Source organism: Panthera tigris, chromosome A1 (assembly GCF_018350195.1).
Source record: "Panthera tigris isolate Pti1 chromosome A1, P.tigris_Pti1_mat1.1, whole genome shotgun sequence".
NCBI lineage: Eukaryota > Metazoa > Chordata > Mammalia > Carnivora > Felidae > Panthera > Panthera tigris.
In genome coordinates, this window is record NC_056660.1 from 139,172,985 (window position 1) to 139,194,790 (window position 21,806).

At 34.6% G+C, this 21,806-nt stretch overlaps 1 protein-coding gene across 5 annotated transcripts in view; it reads left to right on the forward strand.

Moving 5' to 3' along the window:
* POLK (DNA polymerase kappa) overlaps positions 1–19,383 on the forward strand; it is a 72,988-nt gene extending 53,605 nt beyond the window's left edge. For all 5 annotated transcript variants that reach the window (XM_007079836.3, XM_007079838.3, XM_042988513.1 and 2 more), the window contains exons 8-15: positions 1,073–1,197; positions 2,373–2,539; positions 4,846–4,878; positions 11,640–11,736; positions 13,559–13,730; positions 15,584–16,528; positions 17,567–17,609; positions 17,789–19,383. In XM_007079836.3, the coding sequence (XP_007079898.2) occupies positions 1,073–1,197; positions 2,373–2,539; positions 4,846–4,878; positions 11,640–11,736; positions 13,559–13,730; positions 15,584–16,528; positions 17,567–17,609; positions 17,789–17,864 (1,658 nt within the window). In that variant the 3' untranslated portion in view covers positions 17,865–19,383. The remainder of the gene's footprint in view (positions 1–1,072; positions 1,198–2,372; positions 2,540–4,845; positions 4,879–11,639; positions 11,737–13,558; positions 13,731–15,583; positions 16,529–17,566; positions 17,610–17,788) is intronic.
* The last annotated feature ends 2,423 nt before the right edge of the window (positions 19,384–21,806 follow it).

Genomic DNA, 21,806 nt, shown 5'->3' on the forward strand with positions numbered 1-21,806 from the left:
GTAGGATGTGTATAAAAATAGAAATGAATCACTTAATGACTCTATTTGAGTATTTTAAGTTATCTTACTCATTGAGACTCCTAGAGATTTTAAAACACCTTCCTGAAAAGTATTAATTTGCTTTGTGTATAACATGAAAAGAATGCATGTATTTTATTATCATTGTTTTAAGTATAATGCAACCTAGAATATTTGATTTTTTTAAATTTATTTTTTATTTTATTTCTTACAGCATTTACTTATTTTTAAGAGACAGAGAGAAACAGAGCATAAGCAGGGGAGGGGCAGAGAGAGAGGGAGACACAGAATCCGAAGCTTGTTCCAGGCTCTGAATTGTCAGCATAAAGCCTAACGTGAGGCTCAAACCCACAAACTGCAAGATCATGACCTGAGCCAAAGTTGTATGCTTGACTGACTGAGCCACCCAGGCGCCCTGATTTTTTTTATGTGGATAATCTATACAGAAGACCTTTTCAAAGAGTGAACATCCATCCTAAGTTATATTCTGGATCTTTTCTATAAGTCAGCCCTGTATTGCTACTAAAAATGGTACATAAACTAATAATATTACTTAAAGTCATAAATTACTTGTAGACTTTAAAATACCATGGAGAGAGGGGTGCCTGGGTGGTTCAGTCAGTTAAGCATCTGACCCCGGCTCAGGTCATGATCTCACAGTTAGTGAGTTTGAACTGTGCTGACAGCTCAGAGTATGGAGCCTGATTTAGATTCTGTGTGTCCCTCGCTCTCTGCCCCTCCCCCGCTCATGCTGTGTCACTCTGTCTCTCCCAAAAGTATAAATAAACATTAAAAATTTTTAAAAATAAAATAAGATACCATGGAGAGATTAAATGTTCCTTATTTTTGCTGTCACAGTAACTACTACATTTCCTTTTCCTAAAATCATATCGAGCCCTGAGGAGATAGGAAGTTATCAAATGTTATTTTTAAAGTACCATTCCACATCATTTCAGATGTTTTGTACTCACCATTTTTTTTCAGTATTGTCATCATATATTTTAAAATCATATATGTCAACTTCTTTGAGTCATCAGGGTGTTCTTCTTTTAAGGCATTGCCCCAAATACAATGTTAGCAAAAGTATGCAGTGATAAGAATAAACCAAATGGACAATACCAAATTCTCCCCAATAGAGAAGCTGTGATGGATTTCATCAAGGACTTACCCATTAGAAAGGTGAGATTTTATATAGAATTTATATAAATTTTATTTATATAAATAAACATATATGTATTCATATAAATATACTCGGAAGAGACACTATTTAGGATGGTAATAATCATTCTTTGCTGAAAAGTTCTAGAGGTATAGGTAACAAGCAAGAAGTAAAATGGATGATTGAGTTTGGGCTTGAAGAAATCTTTGTATGAAACCCTAAACTGAGGTTTAAGAAGCTTGTTTGCTGAAAATTTTTAAGAAAGTAATAGATGAAAGATTTTTAAGTGTACTGCTACTAAGAAGAACAGAAATAGAAAGAATACTTGGAAGAGTCCTTTCAGCTATAACTTAATATACTATTTTAGTTCTAAAGTCTAGGTGCCACCAGATCAATAGGTATGAGACTTCAGAGATTTAGAAATTTGTTTTGACCAAAAAAAATATTATCTTTAAAATGGTAAAATGATCCCTCAGGGTAAGAGAAAGGGTGTGTTTTACTATTTTTTACAGCTTGTAGATTTTTCTGCATATATATGCTTTTTTAAAAAACAATAATTACACTAGACACTATTTGATGTTCTGGGGGCTTAATTTTCTTGCTCAACATAATGTATAGGAGTAGATTTAAATAAAAATCTCTCAATGCTCAGAACAAAGGCTGTAATCAAAGAATATAATGTACTACACTTGATCTTAGCCAAAAGGCTAAGAAGCAGTTCAAAGAATATAATGTATGATCACTGAATAGTTTAGAATATATAACATGTGACTATAAAGCAGCATTTTCCAGTGTGGTTTTCAAGGTATGAGTAGATGTTCCATTAAAAAAAAAGTTCTGGGGTCAGAGAACTTTGGAACATAACAGCTTTAGTGGGTCACAACAGATAATAGTATACTAAAGATTCATAAGTTTTGCTGTTTATTTTTAATTTGTTTATTCCATTTTCTAAGTTTCTATAATAGAATTCTTTTCTTAATACTTTTTCAAATTACCTGAAATTTAAAAATTTTAATTCCTTATAGCACTTGTTTAGATGTGCCCAAAAATAATTAAAGCAGTTTTCTTGCATGACTTGTGAAGATAGTTACATTATTCGTACCTTTTATTGGTTATAAAAGGTATAATGAGGTTAAATATCTGTTCTTGCCTTAATGTAAAACTTTATTAATGATAAATATTGACTCTTTTCTAGGTGTCTGGGATAGGAAAAGTTACAGAGAAAATGTTAAAGGCCCTTGGAATTATTACTTGTACAGAACTCTACCAACAGAGGGCATTACTTTCTCTTCTTTTCTCTGAAACATCTTGGCATCATTTCCTTCATATTTCCCTGGGTCTAGGTTCAACACTCCTGGCAAGGTATCTATGTGTATAGTCATTTTGTTTTTTCTTTATCATTTGCTGAAATAGCAATATTAACCATTGACATGGAGGCTCTAAGGATAATATGTTTAAAAATTTTTTTAGGCTAGTTCATTCCAGAATATAATTTTTGAATTAAAGTCAAAAGATTGGAGGTGGGAGGAAAGGAAAAGAGGAACAAAGAATCCCTTTTTGGCTGTTGGCCACAGCAATTGGGTAGATAGACAAGAGGCATGATGAGTTCTTTCTTTTCTGTACCTGTCTTATTTTTCATTTAGAACATAACGACAATGGCGTTGTGATTGCTGAGGAAGGAAAGTGGCTCATATTCCAGAATTTACCCCTTAAGCAAAGAGATTAAATCAAAGTGATTAAATTAATCTCTTTGATTTAATCTCTTTAATTCTTTGAAAGGCTTTCTGAACTAACAACTATATTTCTTTTCTTTTCCAGATTTGTAAATAATTGACAGATTCATTCAGTACTGACTAATTACGTTGTTAGGTACTGTTCTAGGCACTGGGAAGAATACTAGGAAACAAGACAAACTCCTGCCTTCATGGAGTTTACATAATAGTGTGGGAAACAGGAAGTAACCAAATAAACAAATGAAGAAAGTAAGGCAGAGTAAGGGACGGGAAAATGACTTGGGCCTTAAGAGTAGGGGGTTGCAGCCATGATCCAGAGGCATGATCCATAATCTAATTGAAGTTCTATTGAGTAGTAAAAATGAGTAGTAAGTATAGGAGAGCAAAGTTAATATACATGGCCAAAAACTAGGTAATTGATATTTAATTACATGTATAACTGCAAACGATTATGTCCCCCCCAGAGGCAGGGACCTGAAGTGGCCAGCCATACAAAGATGTAGGAGAAGAGGAAACAGCTAGAGGAGAGGCCCTAGGATTTTTCCCTGCCACTCTTTGATCTCAGTCTTAAAAAGAAGTATCTTAGAGCTAAAGCGTACACGGTTGGGAGTGGGTGAAAAGAAGGAATTTTAAAAAAGAATGGGAATTAACAATGGGCACTATTTTTATAATTTTGTTATCATCCTGTCAGCCTGCCCTCAAAATAACTCCTTGGTATTCTGATTCTTAAACTAAAGGAAAGCAGGAAGATTACTGAGGAGACATATGAAAGAAGTTTGATAAAATAATTAAACCTGCTAAATCTTGTAGACATTGCAGGTTGTGCAGTATCTCCATGTTCCTCATTCTTAAGCTCATAGTGAGCTGACTTTGATCTTAAGTGGATATAATGAAAGATCAGAGAAGGAAATCACATTACTATGCATAGTCTAATATTTGAAGGTAATGGGAAATAAGACTCTCTTCTTTAATCTAAGAATTATCCTCTTTTTATTTCCATAGTGCTTGAAAATAATATGGTTCTTGATATAACATAGCATATATTAAACTGTGGTATTTAAAGATGTAGGTAATGCTGAAGTGAAACGCATAGGTAATTTATAATATATCAAACCTCCCTTCTCTTCTATGTACATTCTCTATTCCCCTATCCTGCTTTATTTTTTAATCTGTAGTTATTCTCAACTGCTAACATATTCCATATTTACTTCTGTATTTGTTTACTTGTCTCCCTCCACTAAGATATGTTTCTTAAGGATAGGAACTTGCTCTGTTTTGGTCATAACTATATGCCCAATGCCTAGAACAGTGCCTTATTCCTAATAGGTTCATTCAGTATGTGAAAAACGAATAATCTACATATCATTTCAGCTTTTTGGTTTCAATTACTCCTATCAGGACAGCTAGAATCCAACCAAACTAGATGGATTAGATTCCCAATCATCCTACTACTGTGTCCAAATTCTAACTGAAGTTTATATATAGTAAAAATGAGTAATAAGTAACTATAAGAGAGTGAAGTTAATACACATGGCCAAAAACTAGGTAATTGATATTTAATTACATATATTGTATAACTGCAAATGATTATGCTTCTTACTCCTATTGGTTTCTGTAAGTCATGGTTTTGATATTCAGGCTTTTAACAGAAGCAATTTATAATATCAACCTATTTTCATATTTATTCTCTTTGATAGAGATAGACTGGATCCTTTACACACATAATCATATTAGCATCTTATCTATATTCTTTGTTGATAGTTTTATTTTGAGATTTAAAAAACTCAGTTTCTCATGGTGTATAAATTTTAACAAAAAACATTACTGAGATTTTTAAATGGTAATTGATATATTAAATCCTCTTAGTTGACTAAATGGAACTGAGCCTTCTTTGAGAATGCAAAGAAAACTTTTTTTCTTTTTTTTCATTTCAAGGGATGGAGATAGGAAAAGCATGAGCGTTGAGAGGTAATGTTTTGTTATTATTAATTGTTCATAATTCATGTTCTTTTTAACTGATTTTTAATTTTTAGTAAAATATCACTGAAACAGAAAAATCTGTTTGCAAACCAAATGACATTTTTCAGTAATTGACACTACTAAAGTAAATATCCCAGTACAGTGCTTTATTACCTTTGCTTGCCATTCTCTCAGTGGGAAAAAATTTAACTGCAGTTAATTTTTTTAGTGTTAGTTTTGCTTCTCTTCAGTGAAAACCAAGCATTTTAGGATTCTAAATCTTAATTTTTAGCCTTGTTGATAAGAAAAATTATACTGGGTAGTTATTTGGGAGATTTAAGAAGGCACCATGGAAATTACTCCTGAAACTTTCCAAATATTGGTGAATGTACATAAGCATCAAATAGTAAGCTTGATGAAAGAGAGCTTAGAGGGGACCTAGTTCAAGTGGTTTGTAATCTTGTCTGGCAGTCAAATGAAATCCTGAGGGGAGTTTATTGTTTTGGGAAATATGTCATTGAAAAGTCCCTCAATTATCTCTCCTCCAAACACCAGCATTCCACTGAAATGTTTAAGAACCACTGGTCTAGTACAAGGTTGTGTTCATTTTTCACATATATTATATTTAAGTTCACTTATTTATTTTTAGTAATCTCTATACCCAATGTGGAGCTCAAATTCATGATCCCAACATCAAGAGTCCCACACTCTTCCAACTGAGCCAGCTGGGCACCCCTCACATATACTATTTTTTATCAGAAAAGCTGAATGACTTTTACAAGACAACATATTCAATAAATGAGTTTGATAAAAATTTCTGTTTTAGGCTGTGATTTACATAAAAGCAATCAAAGGAAAAGAAGTGGTGGTGGGGGGGGCGCATCCAAAATTGAGATAGTACTGTCCTATTTAATGAATTTTTTCTTCCATTTTCTCTTTTGTTATTGAGAATATTACTTACTACCCAAGAATATTAATATTAGCTAATATTAACATTTGTTAGGAAAGGGCCAGCAGAATGGGAAAGGATATTTGCAAATGACATATCCAATAAAGGGTTAGTATACAAAATATATAAAGAACTTACAAAATTCAACACCCAAAAAATTAATAATCCTGTTAAAAATGGAAAGAACACATGGACAGACATTTTTCCAAAGAGGAAATCCAGATGGCCAACAGACACATGAAAAGATGCTCAACATCACTCATCATCAGGGAAATACAAATCAAAATTACAATGAGATATTACCTCACACTACCTCTGTCAGAATGGCTAAAGTCAGCAACACAAGAAACAACACATGTTGGCAAGGATTTGGAGAAAGGGGAACTTTGTTATACTGTTGGTAGGAATGCAAACTGATGCAGTTTGGAAGTGGAAACAGTATGGAAGTTCCTCATACTGTTGGAAGCAATCCAGCAATTGCACTACTGGGAATTTAACCAAAGAATACAAAAATACTAATTCAGAGGGATACATGCACCCAGATGTTCATAGTAGTATTATCTGTAGTAGACAATTTATGGAAAGATCCATCAACAGATGAATGGATAAAGAAGATGTGGTATATATACACAATGGAATATTATGCAGCCACAAAAAAAGAATGAAATCTTGCTATTTGCAACAACATGGATGGAGCTAGAGAGTATAATCCTAAGCAAAATTAAGCCAGTCAGAGAAAGACAAATACCATATGATTTCACTCGTATGTGGAATTTAAGAAACAAAAACAAGCATAGGGGGAAAAGGGGCAACCAAGAAACACTTTAAATTTTTTTTAAAAATTTTTATTCAGTTTTGAGACACAGAGCATGAGCGGTGGAGGGGTGGAGAGAGAGGGAGACACAGAATCAGAAGCAGGCTCTAGGCTGTTAGCACAGAGCCTGATGCGGGGCTCAAACACACAAACGATGAGATCATGACCTGAACCCAAGTAGATCACTTAACTGACTGAGCCACCCAGGTGCCCCTGAATACTCTTAACTATAGAGAACAAACTGAAGTTACCAGAAGGGAGGTGGGTGTGTGTATGGGTGAAATAGGTGATGGGAATTAAGGAGTTCACATGTTGTGATGAACATCAGATGTATGGAAGTGTTGAATCACTGTATTTTACACTTGAAACTAATATTAAACTGTTTGCTAACTAACTGGCATTTAAATAAAAACTTAAAAAAAAAAAAAAAAAAAAAGAAAGAAGCTACATAGTCGGGGAGGTGAGGTGGGAGAAAGGGCCAGCAAGCCAATAGGAAAAAATGAAGAAAGAGCTACTCAACAGAGAAGCAAGTACAGATGCCTGTTAAAACATTGGAAATATTCCCAATCTTTATAGTTTAAGAAATACAGATTGAAGGTTCTCTGAGAAAGCCTTTTCACCAATGGGTTGGCAAAGATACCCTATTGATAAGACTGTGGGAGTAAAATAGCTATAAACTCTGGAGGGAGTGTACTGGTTTCTTACTGGTCCTATAACAAATGACCACAGATCTAGTGGCTTAAAAGAACACAAATTTATTCTCTTACAGTTCTGAAGGTCAGGAGTCCTAAAATTAAGGTATTAGCAGGGTTGCATGCTTTCTAAAGATCCAGGGTAGGATCCATTTCCTTGCCAAAAGCTTCTAGAGGCTGCTTGCATTCTTTGACTCATCATCTTCAGACCTAGCATCTCATCTTTATCCGACTCACCCTCCTGCTTTCTTCTTAAGGGAACCCTTGAGATTACATTGGACCCACCTGGACCATTTAGGATACTCTCCCTATATTAACTTAATCATATCTGCAATGTACCCTTTATCATGTAATGTACTGGGTTCCAAGAGATTAGGATTTGGACATCTTTGGGGACTATTATTTTGCCTACCCCAGGGGTGAAGCATTTTGGCAATGGCTCTTAAAATCACAGATACACATGTACTTTGATCCCATAGTTCTTTTTGTAGGAATTCATTTTACACATGTAATCACATGTCATTTTACATGTATACAAGATTATTCATTATGTTTTTTTGTGATAGTAAAAGATAGAAAGTAACTTAAATATCTAGAGAATTGGTTCAATGATCTTACATCTTTAAATTAAAATATTAGGCTGCCATGTAAAAATGAGGGAATTATTTATTCATAAGGAAATCTCAACCAGGATGAATTGAAAAGATGCTGAACAGTGTGTCTAATATTCTACAGTTTATATAAAAAATTAAGAGAAAATGTTTGTTTGCTTATACATAAAATATTCTGGAGAAATTTAAATGATTGGGAAGCTGGAAATATTGGTTGGAGGAGAACTGGGTATTCTTCACTGAATAGTCCTCTGCTCAGGATTTTTAACTCATTACCCTGGTCTCTTTTTAGCATCTTCCTCTTTTATGTTAAGATGATCCCTTGCCTACTTTCAATAGTTGGGTGCAGATGAATTCAAATTTCTACATTTAATATCACCAGCCCTCCATTTCCAGTTGTCTGTTAGACTAACTCTACCTAGGTGCCAGGAACAACCCCCTTAAGTCTACTTGAAAATACTTCTATTCCAAAAAGTAGATGAACAGTAATTGGAATAATGTTCTCATGTATACTTTCTTAAGATAACCCTCTGTAGCAGTCTATGTACATGTATATAATAATGTGTTATAAGTTCTGAGGGCATTATCATAATCTGTTAGTGACTGTAATCAACTTTTTAAAAATCCCAGTATATGTAGTTAATATGTTATATTAGCTTCAGGTGTACAGTGTAGTAATTCAACAGTTCCATATATTGTTCAGTGCTCATCAAGATAAGTACTCTTAATCCCGTTCACCTATTTCATCCATCCCCCTAACCACCTCCCCTCTGGTAACCATCTGTTTGTTCTCTAGAGTTACAAGTCTGGTTTTTTGTTTGTTTGTTTGTCTCTTTTTTTCTCCTTTGTTTGTTTTGCTTCTTAAATTCCATATATGAGTGAAATCATATGGTATTTGTCTTTCTCTGCCTGGCTTATTTGCTTAGCATTATATGCTCTAGATCCATTTGCATCATTGCAAATGGCAAGATTTCATTCTTTTTTATGGCTCAGTAATGTTCCATTGCTGTGTGTGTGTGTGTGTGTGTGTGTGTGTGTGTGTATACATATATATATGTGTACACATGCATACATATATACCACATCTTCTTTATCCATTCATCTATCAATGGACAGTTGGGTTGCTCCCATGATTTGGCTATTATAAATAATGCTGCAGTAAACGTAAGCGTGCACATGTCCCTTCAAATTAGTGTTTTCAAATTCTTTGGGTAAATACCCAGTAGTGTGATTACTAGATTATAGGTAGTTCTATTTTAAAATTTTTGAGGAACCTCCATACTGTTTCCACAGTGGCTGTACCAGTTTGCATTCCCACCAACAGTGCAAGAGGGTTCCCCTTTTTCCACACCCTTGCTAACATTTGTTGTTTCTTGAGTTTTTTATTTTAGCCATTCTGACAGGTATGAGGTTATATCTCATTTATTTATTTATTTATTTTTAATGTTTTATTTATTTTTGAGACAGAGAGACAGAGCATTAACAGGGAAGGGGCAGAGAGAGAGGGAGATACAGAATCCGAAGCAGGCTCCAGGGCTCTGAATTGTCAGCACAGAGCCCGATGCGGGGCTCAAACTCATAGACTGTGAGATCATGACCTGAGTCGAATTGGATGACCAACCGAATGAGCCACCCAGGCACCCCTAGGTTATATCTCATTTAGTTTTGATTTGTATTTCCCTGACAATGAATGATGTTGAGCATCTTTTCATGTGTCTCTGTTGGCCATCTGGATGCCTTCTTTGGAGAAATGTGGCTTCTGCCCATTTTTTAATTGTATTATTGGGGGGGTGGTATTTAGTTGTATCAGTTCTTGATATGTTTTGGGTACTAACCCTTTATCAGATATGTCATTTTGCAAATATCTTCTCCTATTCAGTAGGTTGTCTTTTGTTTTTGTTGGTTTCCTTTGCTGTGCATAGGCTTTTTATTTTGATGTTGTCCCAATAGTTTATTTTTGCTTTTGTTTCCCTTTTCTCAGGAGACGTATCTAGAAAGATATTGTTATGGCCAATGACAGAGAAATTACTGCTTGTTCTCTATCTCTATTCTAGGATTTTTATGGTTTCAGGTCTCACATTTAGGTCCTTAATCCATTTTGAGTTTATTTTTGTGTATGCTGTGACAAAGTGGTCCAGTTTCATTCTTTTGCATGTAGCTGTCCAGTTTTCTCAACATAATTTCTTAAAGAGACTGTCTTTTTCCCACTGCATAGTCTTGCCTCCTTTGTCGAGTTTATTTCTGGGATTTCTATTTTGTTCCATTCATCTATGTGTCTGTTTTTGTTCCAGTACCATACTGTTTTGATTACTACAGCTTTGTAGTATAACTTGAAATCTGGAATTGTGTTATCTCCAGCTTTGCTTTGCTTTTTGAAGATTGCTGTGGCTGTTCAGGGTCTTTTGGGGCTCCATACAAATTTTAGGATTGTTCTAGTTCTGTGAAAAATGCTGTTGGTATTTTGACAGAGATCACATTTAATCTATGAGTAGTATAGACATTTTAACAATATTTGTTCTTCCCATCCATGCACATGGAATGTCTTTCCATTTCTTTGTGTTGTCTTCAATTTCTTTTACCAGTGTTTTATAGTTTTCAGAGTACAGGTCTTTCACCTCTTTGATTTAGTTTATTCTTAGGTATTTATTATTTTCAGTACATTGTAAATGGGATTGTTTTCTTAATTCCTTTTTCCATAGCTTCATAATTAGTGTATAGAAATGCAGTGGATTTATGTACATTGATTTTGTATCCTGCAACCTTACTGAATTCATTATTAGTTCTAGTAGCTCTTTAGTGGAACCTTTCAAGGTTTTTATATATAGTATCATGTCTTCTACAAATAGTGAAAAGATTTACTTCTTACCAATTTGGATGCCTTTTATTTCTTTTTGTTGTCTGATAGCTGTGGCTAGGACTTCTAGTATTTTGTTGAATAAAAGTGGTAAAAGTGGACATCCTTGTATTGTACCTGACCTCAGAGGAAAGGCTCTCAGTTCTTCCCCATTGAATATGATGTTAGCTATGGGTTTTTCATATAAGGCATTTTTATGTTGAGATATGTTTCCTCTAAACATACTTAACATTTTTTTAATGTTTAATTTATTTTTGAGAGGGAAAGAGACAGAGAGCAAATGGGGGAGGGGCAGGCAGACACACACACACACACACACACACACACACACACACACACACACACAGAATCAGAAGCAGGCTCCAGGCTCTGAGCTGTCAGCACAGAGCCCAACGCAGGGCTTGATCCCACGAACTGTGAGATCATGACCTGAGCCAAAGTTGGTCACTAAACTGACTGAGCCACCCAGGCACCCCTCTAAAACCTACTTTGTTGAGTTTTTTTTTTTTTATCATGAGTAGATGTCATACTTTGTCAAATGCTTTTTCTGCAGATACTGAAATGATCACACAGTTTTTATCCCTTCTCTTATTGTTGCGATATATCAGACTTTAACCTCCTTTTAAAAAAACTACTATAGGTGAAATCAGTTTAACTATAAATGATCTCCCATTATTCATGTAGATCTTAGATGTTTTTTCTTAATTATATCTTAGTTCATCTGAAAATTTTGTTTTGTACTGCAGAAAAATATAACTTAATGACAGGCCATTAAAACATACTATCTCATTCCTAAATTATCCTGAATTATAGTTTACTCTGTGCACCAAAATCATTCTTGTCTTTTTAGGACATTCAGTGAAATGAGTAAAGCAGAAGAACAGTATAGCTTGTGCCAGGAACTTTGCAGTGAACTTGCTCAAGATCTGCAGAAAGAAGGATTAAAGGTACTTTATTTAGATGTAGTGTTCTTAGATTTAACATTTTTTAATAATAAAATACTACCTTAAAGGAAGAGTTAGATTTTGCATCTGAGTACAAATTGAGAAATATTGAGTATCCCCAATAAATAAAGAGTAATCCCCAATAGAGATAGATTCAGTTTCTCAATAAATTGAGAAATATAGAGTATCCCCAAGAGAGACAAATTCAATTCTGACCCATAATTGAGGCCTATACTGAGATCAGTCGATGAAGAAACAACTTAGGAGGGTGGGCTGGCTCCAGTATAATTCCAGAGTTTATACTACTTGAGGAGTACATTTGAATAAGTTCAGAATCAGACTTATAATGGCATTAGAGAATAAAGCAATGATTTCCCTAGAACTGTATTTACTTATTATAAATGTCTTTCCAACCATCTTTTAATGTTTTCCTCAGGTAGACAACGATTTTCTAAAATAGGCATTTTGTTTCAATTCTCGAATTCCAGATTGTTTAACATACTGAGAACAAAACCTTGAAGACCCTGAATTTCTATTTTATAACCTTCACTCACAACAATCTATATGTAGTATTTTTCCAAACTCTCAAACCAGAGGTGGCGTTTTTACAAAGTGTAGCACAAAGGTATTCAAAAGTTATTACAAAAAACCCCCCAAAACAACAAAGGTTATTACAAAGAATGGGATATCTATATAAGTACATTATATATCTTATAATCCTTTTCTATCATACCTGAGTGTGAAGATTTTTAAAAAAAATTGTTTTAATAAACCTGTAATTTGGGAATCATCTCAGATTTATAAGAAAAGTAGCAAAGATAATATAGAGAGTTCTGATATACCCTGTATTATCATAGCTATATTATTACAGTACATTTGTCGAAGCTAATAAACTGACATTAGCACATTTCTATTGGCTAACCTCCAGACATTATTTGGATTTTACTCTTTTTCCATTAAAGTCCTCTTTCTGTTCCAGGATTCAGTCCAGGGAACCACGCTGTGTTTAGTTGTCGTGTCTCCCAATCTCCTCTAATCTGTGAAAGTTTATCAGTATTTCCTTGTTTTTCATGACCTTAACAGTCTTAAGGAGTATTGGCCGGGTATCCTGCAAGATGTCTTTCCATCCAGGTTTGGGTGATGTTTTTCTAATGATTAGACCAGGTTATGAATTTTTAGAAAGAGTACCAGAAGTGAACTGTCCTCATTACATCCTATCAGGGTATATGATAACTACAAGGTATCATAAATGATACTAACCGTTGTCACCTGGTTAAGTTAGTGTTTGCTAGGCTTCTCCACTGTGAAGTTACTATTTTTCCCTTTCATACTCTGTTCTTTGGAAGTGAGTTAATAAGTCAACCCACACTCAGAACCTCCAGGGGGTAATAAAATACACATAACATAGAATTTATCATTTTAACCATTTTTAAGTTACATTTCTGTCATATTGAGTTCATTCATATTGTGCAACCATCACCACTATTAATCTCCAGAGTTTTTTCATTATCCCACACTGAAACCCTGTACCCATTAAACAGTAACTGTAAAGGGAGTTCTTGTGTGCAAATGGTTTAGCATAGTATCTAGCATACAGTAGACACACAGTAAGTGTGAGGGGAGTAATAATTATTGGCTAAAATGGGATTTTTAGATATTTCAGTTATTCTTTTTAGCAGATTTCATTACCATGTTTTATAAATAATTGATTATACTTCTATATTATGTGTATTTAAGAGATCTTTCTAAATTTTTGTTACCTACAAATTAACTTTTTTCTAGAAGTTAGAAAGCCATATGTAACAATGTATTCTGTTTGTTGCAGGGTAGAACTGTTACCATTAAACTGAAGAATGTAAATTTTGAAGTAAAAACTCGTGCATGTACAGTTTCATCTGTTGTTTCTACTGCAGAAGAAATATTTGCTATTGCTAAAGACTTGCTAAGAACAGAAATCGATGCTGATTTTCCACATCCCTTGAGATTAAGACTTATGGGTATGACTTGTTTTTCCTTAAATCTGCTAGACCTTCCCAAATAAATTAACTTGGGAAATAGTCTCTCCTTCGTTTTATCTCTTAAACCTGTTGAGGAGTTTGTACCTATGCTGCCATTTTTCTTAATTCTTAGAACCTGATGTAGGTGGAACAATGCTCATTAATTTAATCCCCATAAGAACCAGATAAAGTTGTTCTTTTCCTTACTACTTAGTGAAATCCTTCGGGCTAGGTATGTTTCAGAATTTTAAACTTTTCAGATTTTATGAAAGTGAATTTAGTGCATATACTCACTATGTTTTGTAATACTGTTTTGGTATCTGAGGCACCACCTTATGATAAACACATTAATACTTTTGTAGCAAACAAGAAAATATCACACTAGGTTAAAGAGAATTGGGTGAGAGGAGGTATATGGACAATCACTCCAAATGCCAACTTTACTGCTAAGAGTGGATTATTAGCCATGCTTTCATGTATGAAAGACAGCACACACTTGAAATTGATTGAATAAAGTTTGTTAAATAAAAGAGCTAAAGTGCCGGGGCACCTGGGTGGCTCAGTCCGTTAAGCTTCCAACTTTGGCTCAGGTCACAATCTCATGGTTCCGAAATTCGAGCCCCTGCCTGGGCTTCCACGCTGACAGTGCAGAACCTGCTTGGGATTCTCTCTTTCCCTCCCTCTGCCCCTTCTGTGCTGTCTCTCTCTCTTGCGCTCTCTCTCAAAATAAATAAATAAACTAAAAACAAGACCCCAAATCTAAAGAGCAGATGTTAATGACAGCATCATTCATAATTGCCAAAATTGGAAACAATAAAAATGCACATAAAAAGACATGGAGGCACCTTAAATGTAAATTATATTATTATATTACATTTATTATTATTAAAAGAAAGAAGCCAGTTTGAAAGGTTAAATACTGTCTGATTCAAACTTATGAAATCTGGAAGAGACAAAACTGTGGAGACAGTGAAAAGATCAGTGTATGTCAAGGGTTAGGGGTGAGGAAGGGATAAATAGACTTAGCACAGAGGACTTCCAGGGCAGTGAAACTATTGTGTATGATTATATAATGGTGGATACAAATCATTAAACACTTGTCAAAATCCATAGGATGTACAACACCAGGGGTGAACCTAATGTAAACTATGAGCTTTGAGTGTTAATGTTGTGTCACTATACGTTCATCATTTGTAACAAATGTACCACTCTGGTGCAATATGTCAGTTGGAGGAGGCTGTGCGTGGTGCGGGCAGAGGATATGTAGGAACTGCACTTTCTGCTCACTATTGCTGTGAACCTAAAAAAGAGCTAAAGAGTTTTTGAAATTGACTCCAATTAGTTGTTTTTTTTTTTAATTTGTTAATGTTTATTCATTTTTTGAGAGACAGAGTGCAAGTGGGAGAGGGGCAGAGAGAGGAAGACACAGAATCTGAAGCAGGCTCCAGGCTCTAAGCTGTCAGCACAGAGCCTGATGCAGGGCTTGAACCCACACTGTGAGATCATGACCTGAGCAGAAGTCAGATGTTTAACCAACTAGCCACCCAGGTGCCTCAGTTAGTTGATCTTTAATGGTAACTTATGTCAGATGTTAATTGAAAGACTTATATAATCATGCGAACTCCCAACAGATACTATTTAGTGACACCCAGTTTTATAAAGGAATGTAAATTTCATGCAAAGTACCTGTTTTGAAAACTCATCCTTTAATTCAGAAAATATGCAGTATTGCTTATTATTTTTCTCTAAACAGCCTTTTGTATATATGTCACAACAATATTATGCAAAATATTTTTATGCATTCTGAGTGAATTGGCTTTGTTAAGCAATTAATTGTGGTTGGTTTAATTTAGGTGTACGGTTATCTAGTTTTCCCAATGAAGAAGACAAGAAACAGCAACAAAGGAGCATTATTGGCTTTTTACAGGCTGGAAACCAAGCTCTGTCAGCTACTGGGCACATGCTAGAGAAAACTGACAAAGATCAGTTTCTAAAACCTCTAGAAATGTCTCAGAAGAAGAGCTTCTTTGATAAAAAGCGATCAGAAAGGAAATGGAGCCAACAAGACACATTTAAGTGTGAAGCTGTGGATACACAAAGTTTACAGACATCAGATTCATTCCAAGTTTTAAAGAAGATGAACGAGAATTTAGAAACATCAGAGAATTCAAATAAGTCTCAGATATTTACCTGTCCCATTTGCTTTAGGGAGCAAGGAAGCATCAGTCTGGAAGCCTTTAATAAACATGTAGATGCCTGTCTTGATGGACCTTCAATTAATGAAGACCGTAAAATGTTCTCATGCTCACATGCTTCCTCTACAGAAGTTAACAGGGAAGAAAATGTACATCATTCTTTTTCACTCCATGAGAAGCAGGATTATGAAACCCATCAGAAGCATTCAGGAATCAATTCAGTAGATTGTGCAGAGCTAGTAGAGACTAAAGGTAACCCACCTAAAGCAGAAAGTGTAGGTGCTTTAAGTGATAAGCACAGCAAAGAGGAATGTGCTGTTTTTCCAAGAAAATCGTTTAATACTGAGCAACATTATCAGAATTCTTTCTCCCCTGTTTCACTGGAAGATATGGGGTCAAGTCAGCAAGAATCCCCCCAGCCTTATTTACCCGAAGTGATAATAACCCAAGCTCTAGTTTGTCCTATTTGTAACCTGGAACAAAAGACTTCAGATCTTAACCTGTTCAATATGCATGTGGATATATGCTTAAATAAAGGCATTATCCAGGAACTGAGAAAGGATAATCTAGCTAATCAACCCAGAGAAAGCACCAAAAGTACTGGTGAGTTTGTAGTCATTTTATTTTATTTTATTTTATTTTTTAACATTTATTTATTTTTGAGACAGAGAGAGACAGAGCATGAACGGGGAAGGGGCAGAGAGAGAGGGAGACACAGAATCGGAAGCAGGCTCCAGGCTCTGAGCCATCAGCCCAGAGCCCCACGTGGGGCTCGAACTCACGGACCGTGAGATCATGACCTGAGCTGAAGTCGGACGCTCAACCGACTGAGCCACCCAGGCGCCCCCTGTAGTCATTTTAAAGAACTTGATTATATAGGAATGTTTTATTAAAATTGAGATTGTTGTTAAATATGAAGCATATACAATTAAAGGGATAGTTTGTGTATGCTGCCATTTAGGAAAATGTTATTTACCTTATTAGCTTAGGTTAGAATTAACCGAAGCCATTAGATTTTACATTTTGGGAAAACTCCATTTGGGGCTTGATTTAGCACAGAACGAACTCATAAATTCAGGGAGCTAAGTGATCTCATAAAAAATGAGATTCCTGTGGAAGGAATAAGTCACAGGGATAAAAGGTACAGCATAGAGAATATAGTCAATGGGACTATAATAGTACTGTATGGTGACAGATGATAGCTCCATTTGTGGTGAGCACAGCATATCATTTGTTGAATCACTGTGTTGTATACCTGAAACTAATAGAACACTGTGTGTCAATTATACTTCAATTTAAAAAAAAAAGAAAGAAAAATTCGTTAAGAAAACTTTTGCCAAGGCACAGTGGTAAATTAACTATAATCACACAACCAGAAAGCCTCTTTAAGTTGTTTTTTGGTAGTCTGAGTCTAACTCAACTTCAAAAATAAAATTAAGTGTATACTGATAAAATAAGTAAATTACAAAGAAATAATGCTATAAAGTTAGTTTCTGGTATGTCTACATATAAATTATGTGGTACTAAGGAAGTTTTTATTATCTTTAATCAGTCAGCTTTACCTCTTTAGATTTTTATACAGCTTTATAATTATTTCATGTTGTTCATTATGGAATTTCTTGACTTTTCTTTCCTCTAAAGATACCTTAGGCCAAGCACAAAAGACTGCAACAAAAACAAAAAGGTATGGCTAATTTGAGTTTTAACAAAGCTGGCTATAAAATTGTTATATTTTGAGGTCTAATTTTTAGGGAATGTTAAAATCTGCTCTTATAAATCAAGTACAATTTTAAAAATCAGTGATTTGCAGAACAGTTAAAAAATATCTTCTTGCGTTTTAATTGCTGTTCTTTTTCATTCCAGGCCAGGAATGTACTCGTCGTCAAAGAAAGTAAAACCAAACAGTCCCAGACACACTCTTGATACATTTTTTAAATGAATATTGAACATTTTACCATTGAACATTTTATTCTTACTTGAAACTTGTTACTTTATAGTCAACAAATCTCTTGTTCTTCATTAAGTTTACAAATTCATTTAGTGAAAGACAAGTGCAATAATTCCTTCCCAAATGACATTTCCTTCATATGAATTTGGAATATAGACTAGTTTACTTCTTTACACATTTTGGATAACCAAGAGAATTTCACTTCTATTATACATCAATCAGAAATCAGTCCTGTTACAGATCATTTTAAAATGAGAAATTAGGAATGGAATCAGAAAGTGATTTTTTTCGTAATTACATTTTATAATATAAAAATATATTTATAAGGGCTCTCAGAGGTTCTCACAAACCTATGTTAGCATAATAATATTTCAGCACTTAACCACTTTGTTGGCATTGGACTGCTATATTTGATTTTGGTAACTTCTACAACTTCATATATTCGTAGTTTACCTCCTGGGATATTCAAATACCTTGTGAGCCTTCGTAATTAAAATTTATTCTAAGTTCTATGAAGAATATTAGCTGGGCAGAACAAGCATGAAGGTTTCGTTATCTTCAGGAAAATAATATCACAGTATTATCTTCTGTGTTAAAAGAATTCTTTAAAATTTGATTATCCCTTTGATTTCTTTATTTAGAATTCCTTTATGAATAAGCATGTGGCTCACTTTAACAATATTTAGTGTAAGATTCAAGGTGTTAATTTCTGTATAGGACTTTTAAGTGGTGGTATTTCATTTCTTAACAGTTATGTTTATACTTTACACAGATCTATAAAAAAGGATAAATTGTACGCTCACTTTATTTTTATTGTAACCCTTTAGAAAGAAGTAATTCAAAATATTAATGTGTATTAAAGCATCTCATTCATCTTAGTTATATTTCTATCACATTTTTGTTAAAATTAATGAAAGAAGATAGCTTAATAGTGATCATCGTAGTTACTGCAAATACTTTTGTGCTATTAATAGAATTTTTTTCAAAAAACAATTATTTAATTGAAACATGAAATGGAAGCCATTTTCTGTTACTCCTTTAAAGAACTGAATCTTTTGCCTCTTATATTTTTGTTGTCTCTTTTCCTACTTTTCATGTTATAGCTCATTATCTGAATTTATAAAGAAATAATATTTTAGGAATAGGTTAAATTAGAATCTCATACAGCTTTTGGCCAAAGTGGTAACTGACTTTAAATTATTGTATTATTATATTTATTATGCCAGTCTCAGGCCTAATTATTATCCTATGCTATGGCAAGTTCAGAGTTCTTATGTGATTTATATATCTCAATTCTGTACAAAATTAAGTTTAGTAAAGCACTGATTTAATGTCTTGAAAAGTTAATAGTATCATATTTTGTTTTTTCCATCTTGCCTCAGATTTATTTTTACTGTATTTTCAACTTTAAATATGAAATTATTTTCAGCTATGTGATTCATGTAATTGAATGTTATCATTTAGTAATATTTAATAATAATTTAAAATAAAATTGGAAGTGTTTCATTGATCTTTTAGCCAATAAAAATGGTTTTCTTACTTTTCTACTCTTTTCTCACCTCTGATTCTTTGTCTTTGATTCTCTTTGCCCCGAATTCTCTCCACATTCTCTTCTATTTAATGTATCCAACTTATTTACTTTTCATTATGATTTTGCTTTGAGGTATTTTTAGGAAATACAGCAAAACTACAAAGAATAACCACTTATGATCTTATCTACTTAGAGGGTCAGAACATAGGGAACCACCTGAGAGAACATATTTGCAACACATTTGACTGGCCCCAAACTAGTATCCAGAATATATAATCCAGAAGGTAAAAATGACTCCTCTGTATTAGTAAGAAAGAGACAGATAGCCAATAGAAATTTGGACAAAAGACTTTAAATGTCACTTTACATAAAAAGAAGTCCAAATGGCCACGAAATATGAAAAATTCTCAGCCAATTTAGAAATAGGGAAATAAAAAATAAAACCACAAGGAAGTATCACTACATCCCTACCAGATTCACAAAAATGAAAAGATCCAATGATATTAAATTGTGGTAATGTTGTGGAGCAATGTAAACTCTACTTTTGAAAACAATCACTTTGGAAAACAGTTTGCCCTTCTTCAGTAAATTTGAAGATGTGTACACTTAAGCTAGCAACTGCACTCCTAAATAAACACCTTTGTTGGTTTTCTTCCATTTGCTCTCCAAATTACTGGCCAAATTATTGGCCCTTGACCATGTTTTTGTCTAGTAAGGGGCCATGGCAACGGGGAAACCACTACAGGAGATTTCAGGGAGGAAAGCAGATGAAGTTGGGTATTTATTCCCACATGTAAGTTTGGTATGATCATCTTGAGCAGGTTAGGTCCCTTGACCGAAGGTCACAACTGTTTTTTTGTGTTTTTTGTTTTAATGTTTATTTTTGAGAGAGAGCATAAGTGAGGGAGGGGCAGAGAGAGAGACAGAGACAAAGAGACAGATGTTCCAAAGCAGGTTCTGCACTGAGACTGAGTGTGCAGAGCCCAACAAACTCACGAACCTTGAGATCACGACCTGAGCTGAAGTCAGATGCTTAACTGACTGAGCCACCCAGGTGCCCCTAGTCACAATTTCTTTATACTGTGTTCTCTGCTCTCTTCAGTTTCTGATAATCCTTTCCTTCCCTCACCCCATCAGCCTGGGAGTGGCAACAGAGCCTTGCTCTTATTAGTTTTGGGGTGCTGCGGTATCTTTTGTGGTTCCCCCACACCTTTGTAAATGGTCCTTAAATTCATCTCACAATACAAACGTTTTTCCTGCTCAGAGCCCTGATACAATGTCTTGGGGAAAATATTGAACATGTTCCTTAGGAAGTATGTACAAGAATGCTCCTAGGGTCCCCTCCCTACGGAAAATAAAAAAACAACCTCAATGCAACCTGGCTATAAGCATACATGACAACATCCCTCACAACCTTGTGACATGAGACCACTTAATCAAAGAAGTAAAAAATATGTAAAGAACTATGCCACGTGACATTCGGGGCTCAGTTCTTCAGGTACAAACCCAACTGAGCAATGCCAGCATGAAGAAAGTTGCCTCCTGGAAAGAAAAGCCTCGGTATCATGACTCTGTGTAAGAATCCTGCTAAACTAGCAGCACTGTAATAGCCAAAAATGGAAAATAAACCAGATATTAATTTAATTCTACCATTGTATATTCATGTCTATTCAAACAATTCAATTCTATACAGTGGCAAAAATGAAGGCAGTAAGCCAACAGTAGATGAATATCACAAACAATCTAGAGTAAAAGAAGTAAGTCATAGATGGCAAGTCATGGCATGCCATCAGCATGAATACATTTGTAAGCAGTGCAAAATAGTTAAAACTGTTGTGTTAAGGATTTATCCATATGAGATCAGATTACTAAGAAAAGCAAGTATGTTACTGTCCTGAAAGTTAGAATAAAGGTTTCTTCTCTAGGGAGATAGTGAAATGTGATTGGGGAATGGTACATAGAGCTGCTGGGATACAGTGTTCCATTTCTTGGGTGGTTGATTGCATGGAGGTTGCCTTTAAAAATATTCTTTAGGGGCACCTGGGTGGCTCAGTAGGTTGAGCGTCCCACTCTTGATTTTGACTCAGATCATGATTTCATAGTTTGTGGGGTCGAGCCCCACATCAGGCTCTATGCTGACAGCATAGAGCCTGCTTGGGATTCTCTCTCCTCTCTGTCTGCCCCTTCCCCTGCTCACTTGCACACACACTCTCTCTCTCAAAATAAATAAGTAAACATTAAAAAAATTCCTTAAGCTGTACATACATATTTTATACACACTTGTTCATATGTGACCCAAAATCATAATAAAAAAGCAATTCACAAAGTTCCTGAAAATTTAACAATCTGATCCTGCAAGCCAGTACAAGCTAGCTGCTACATATCATTCTCCATGATACACT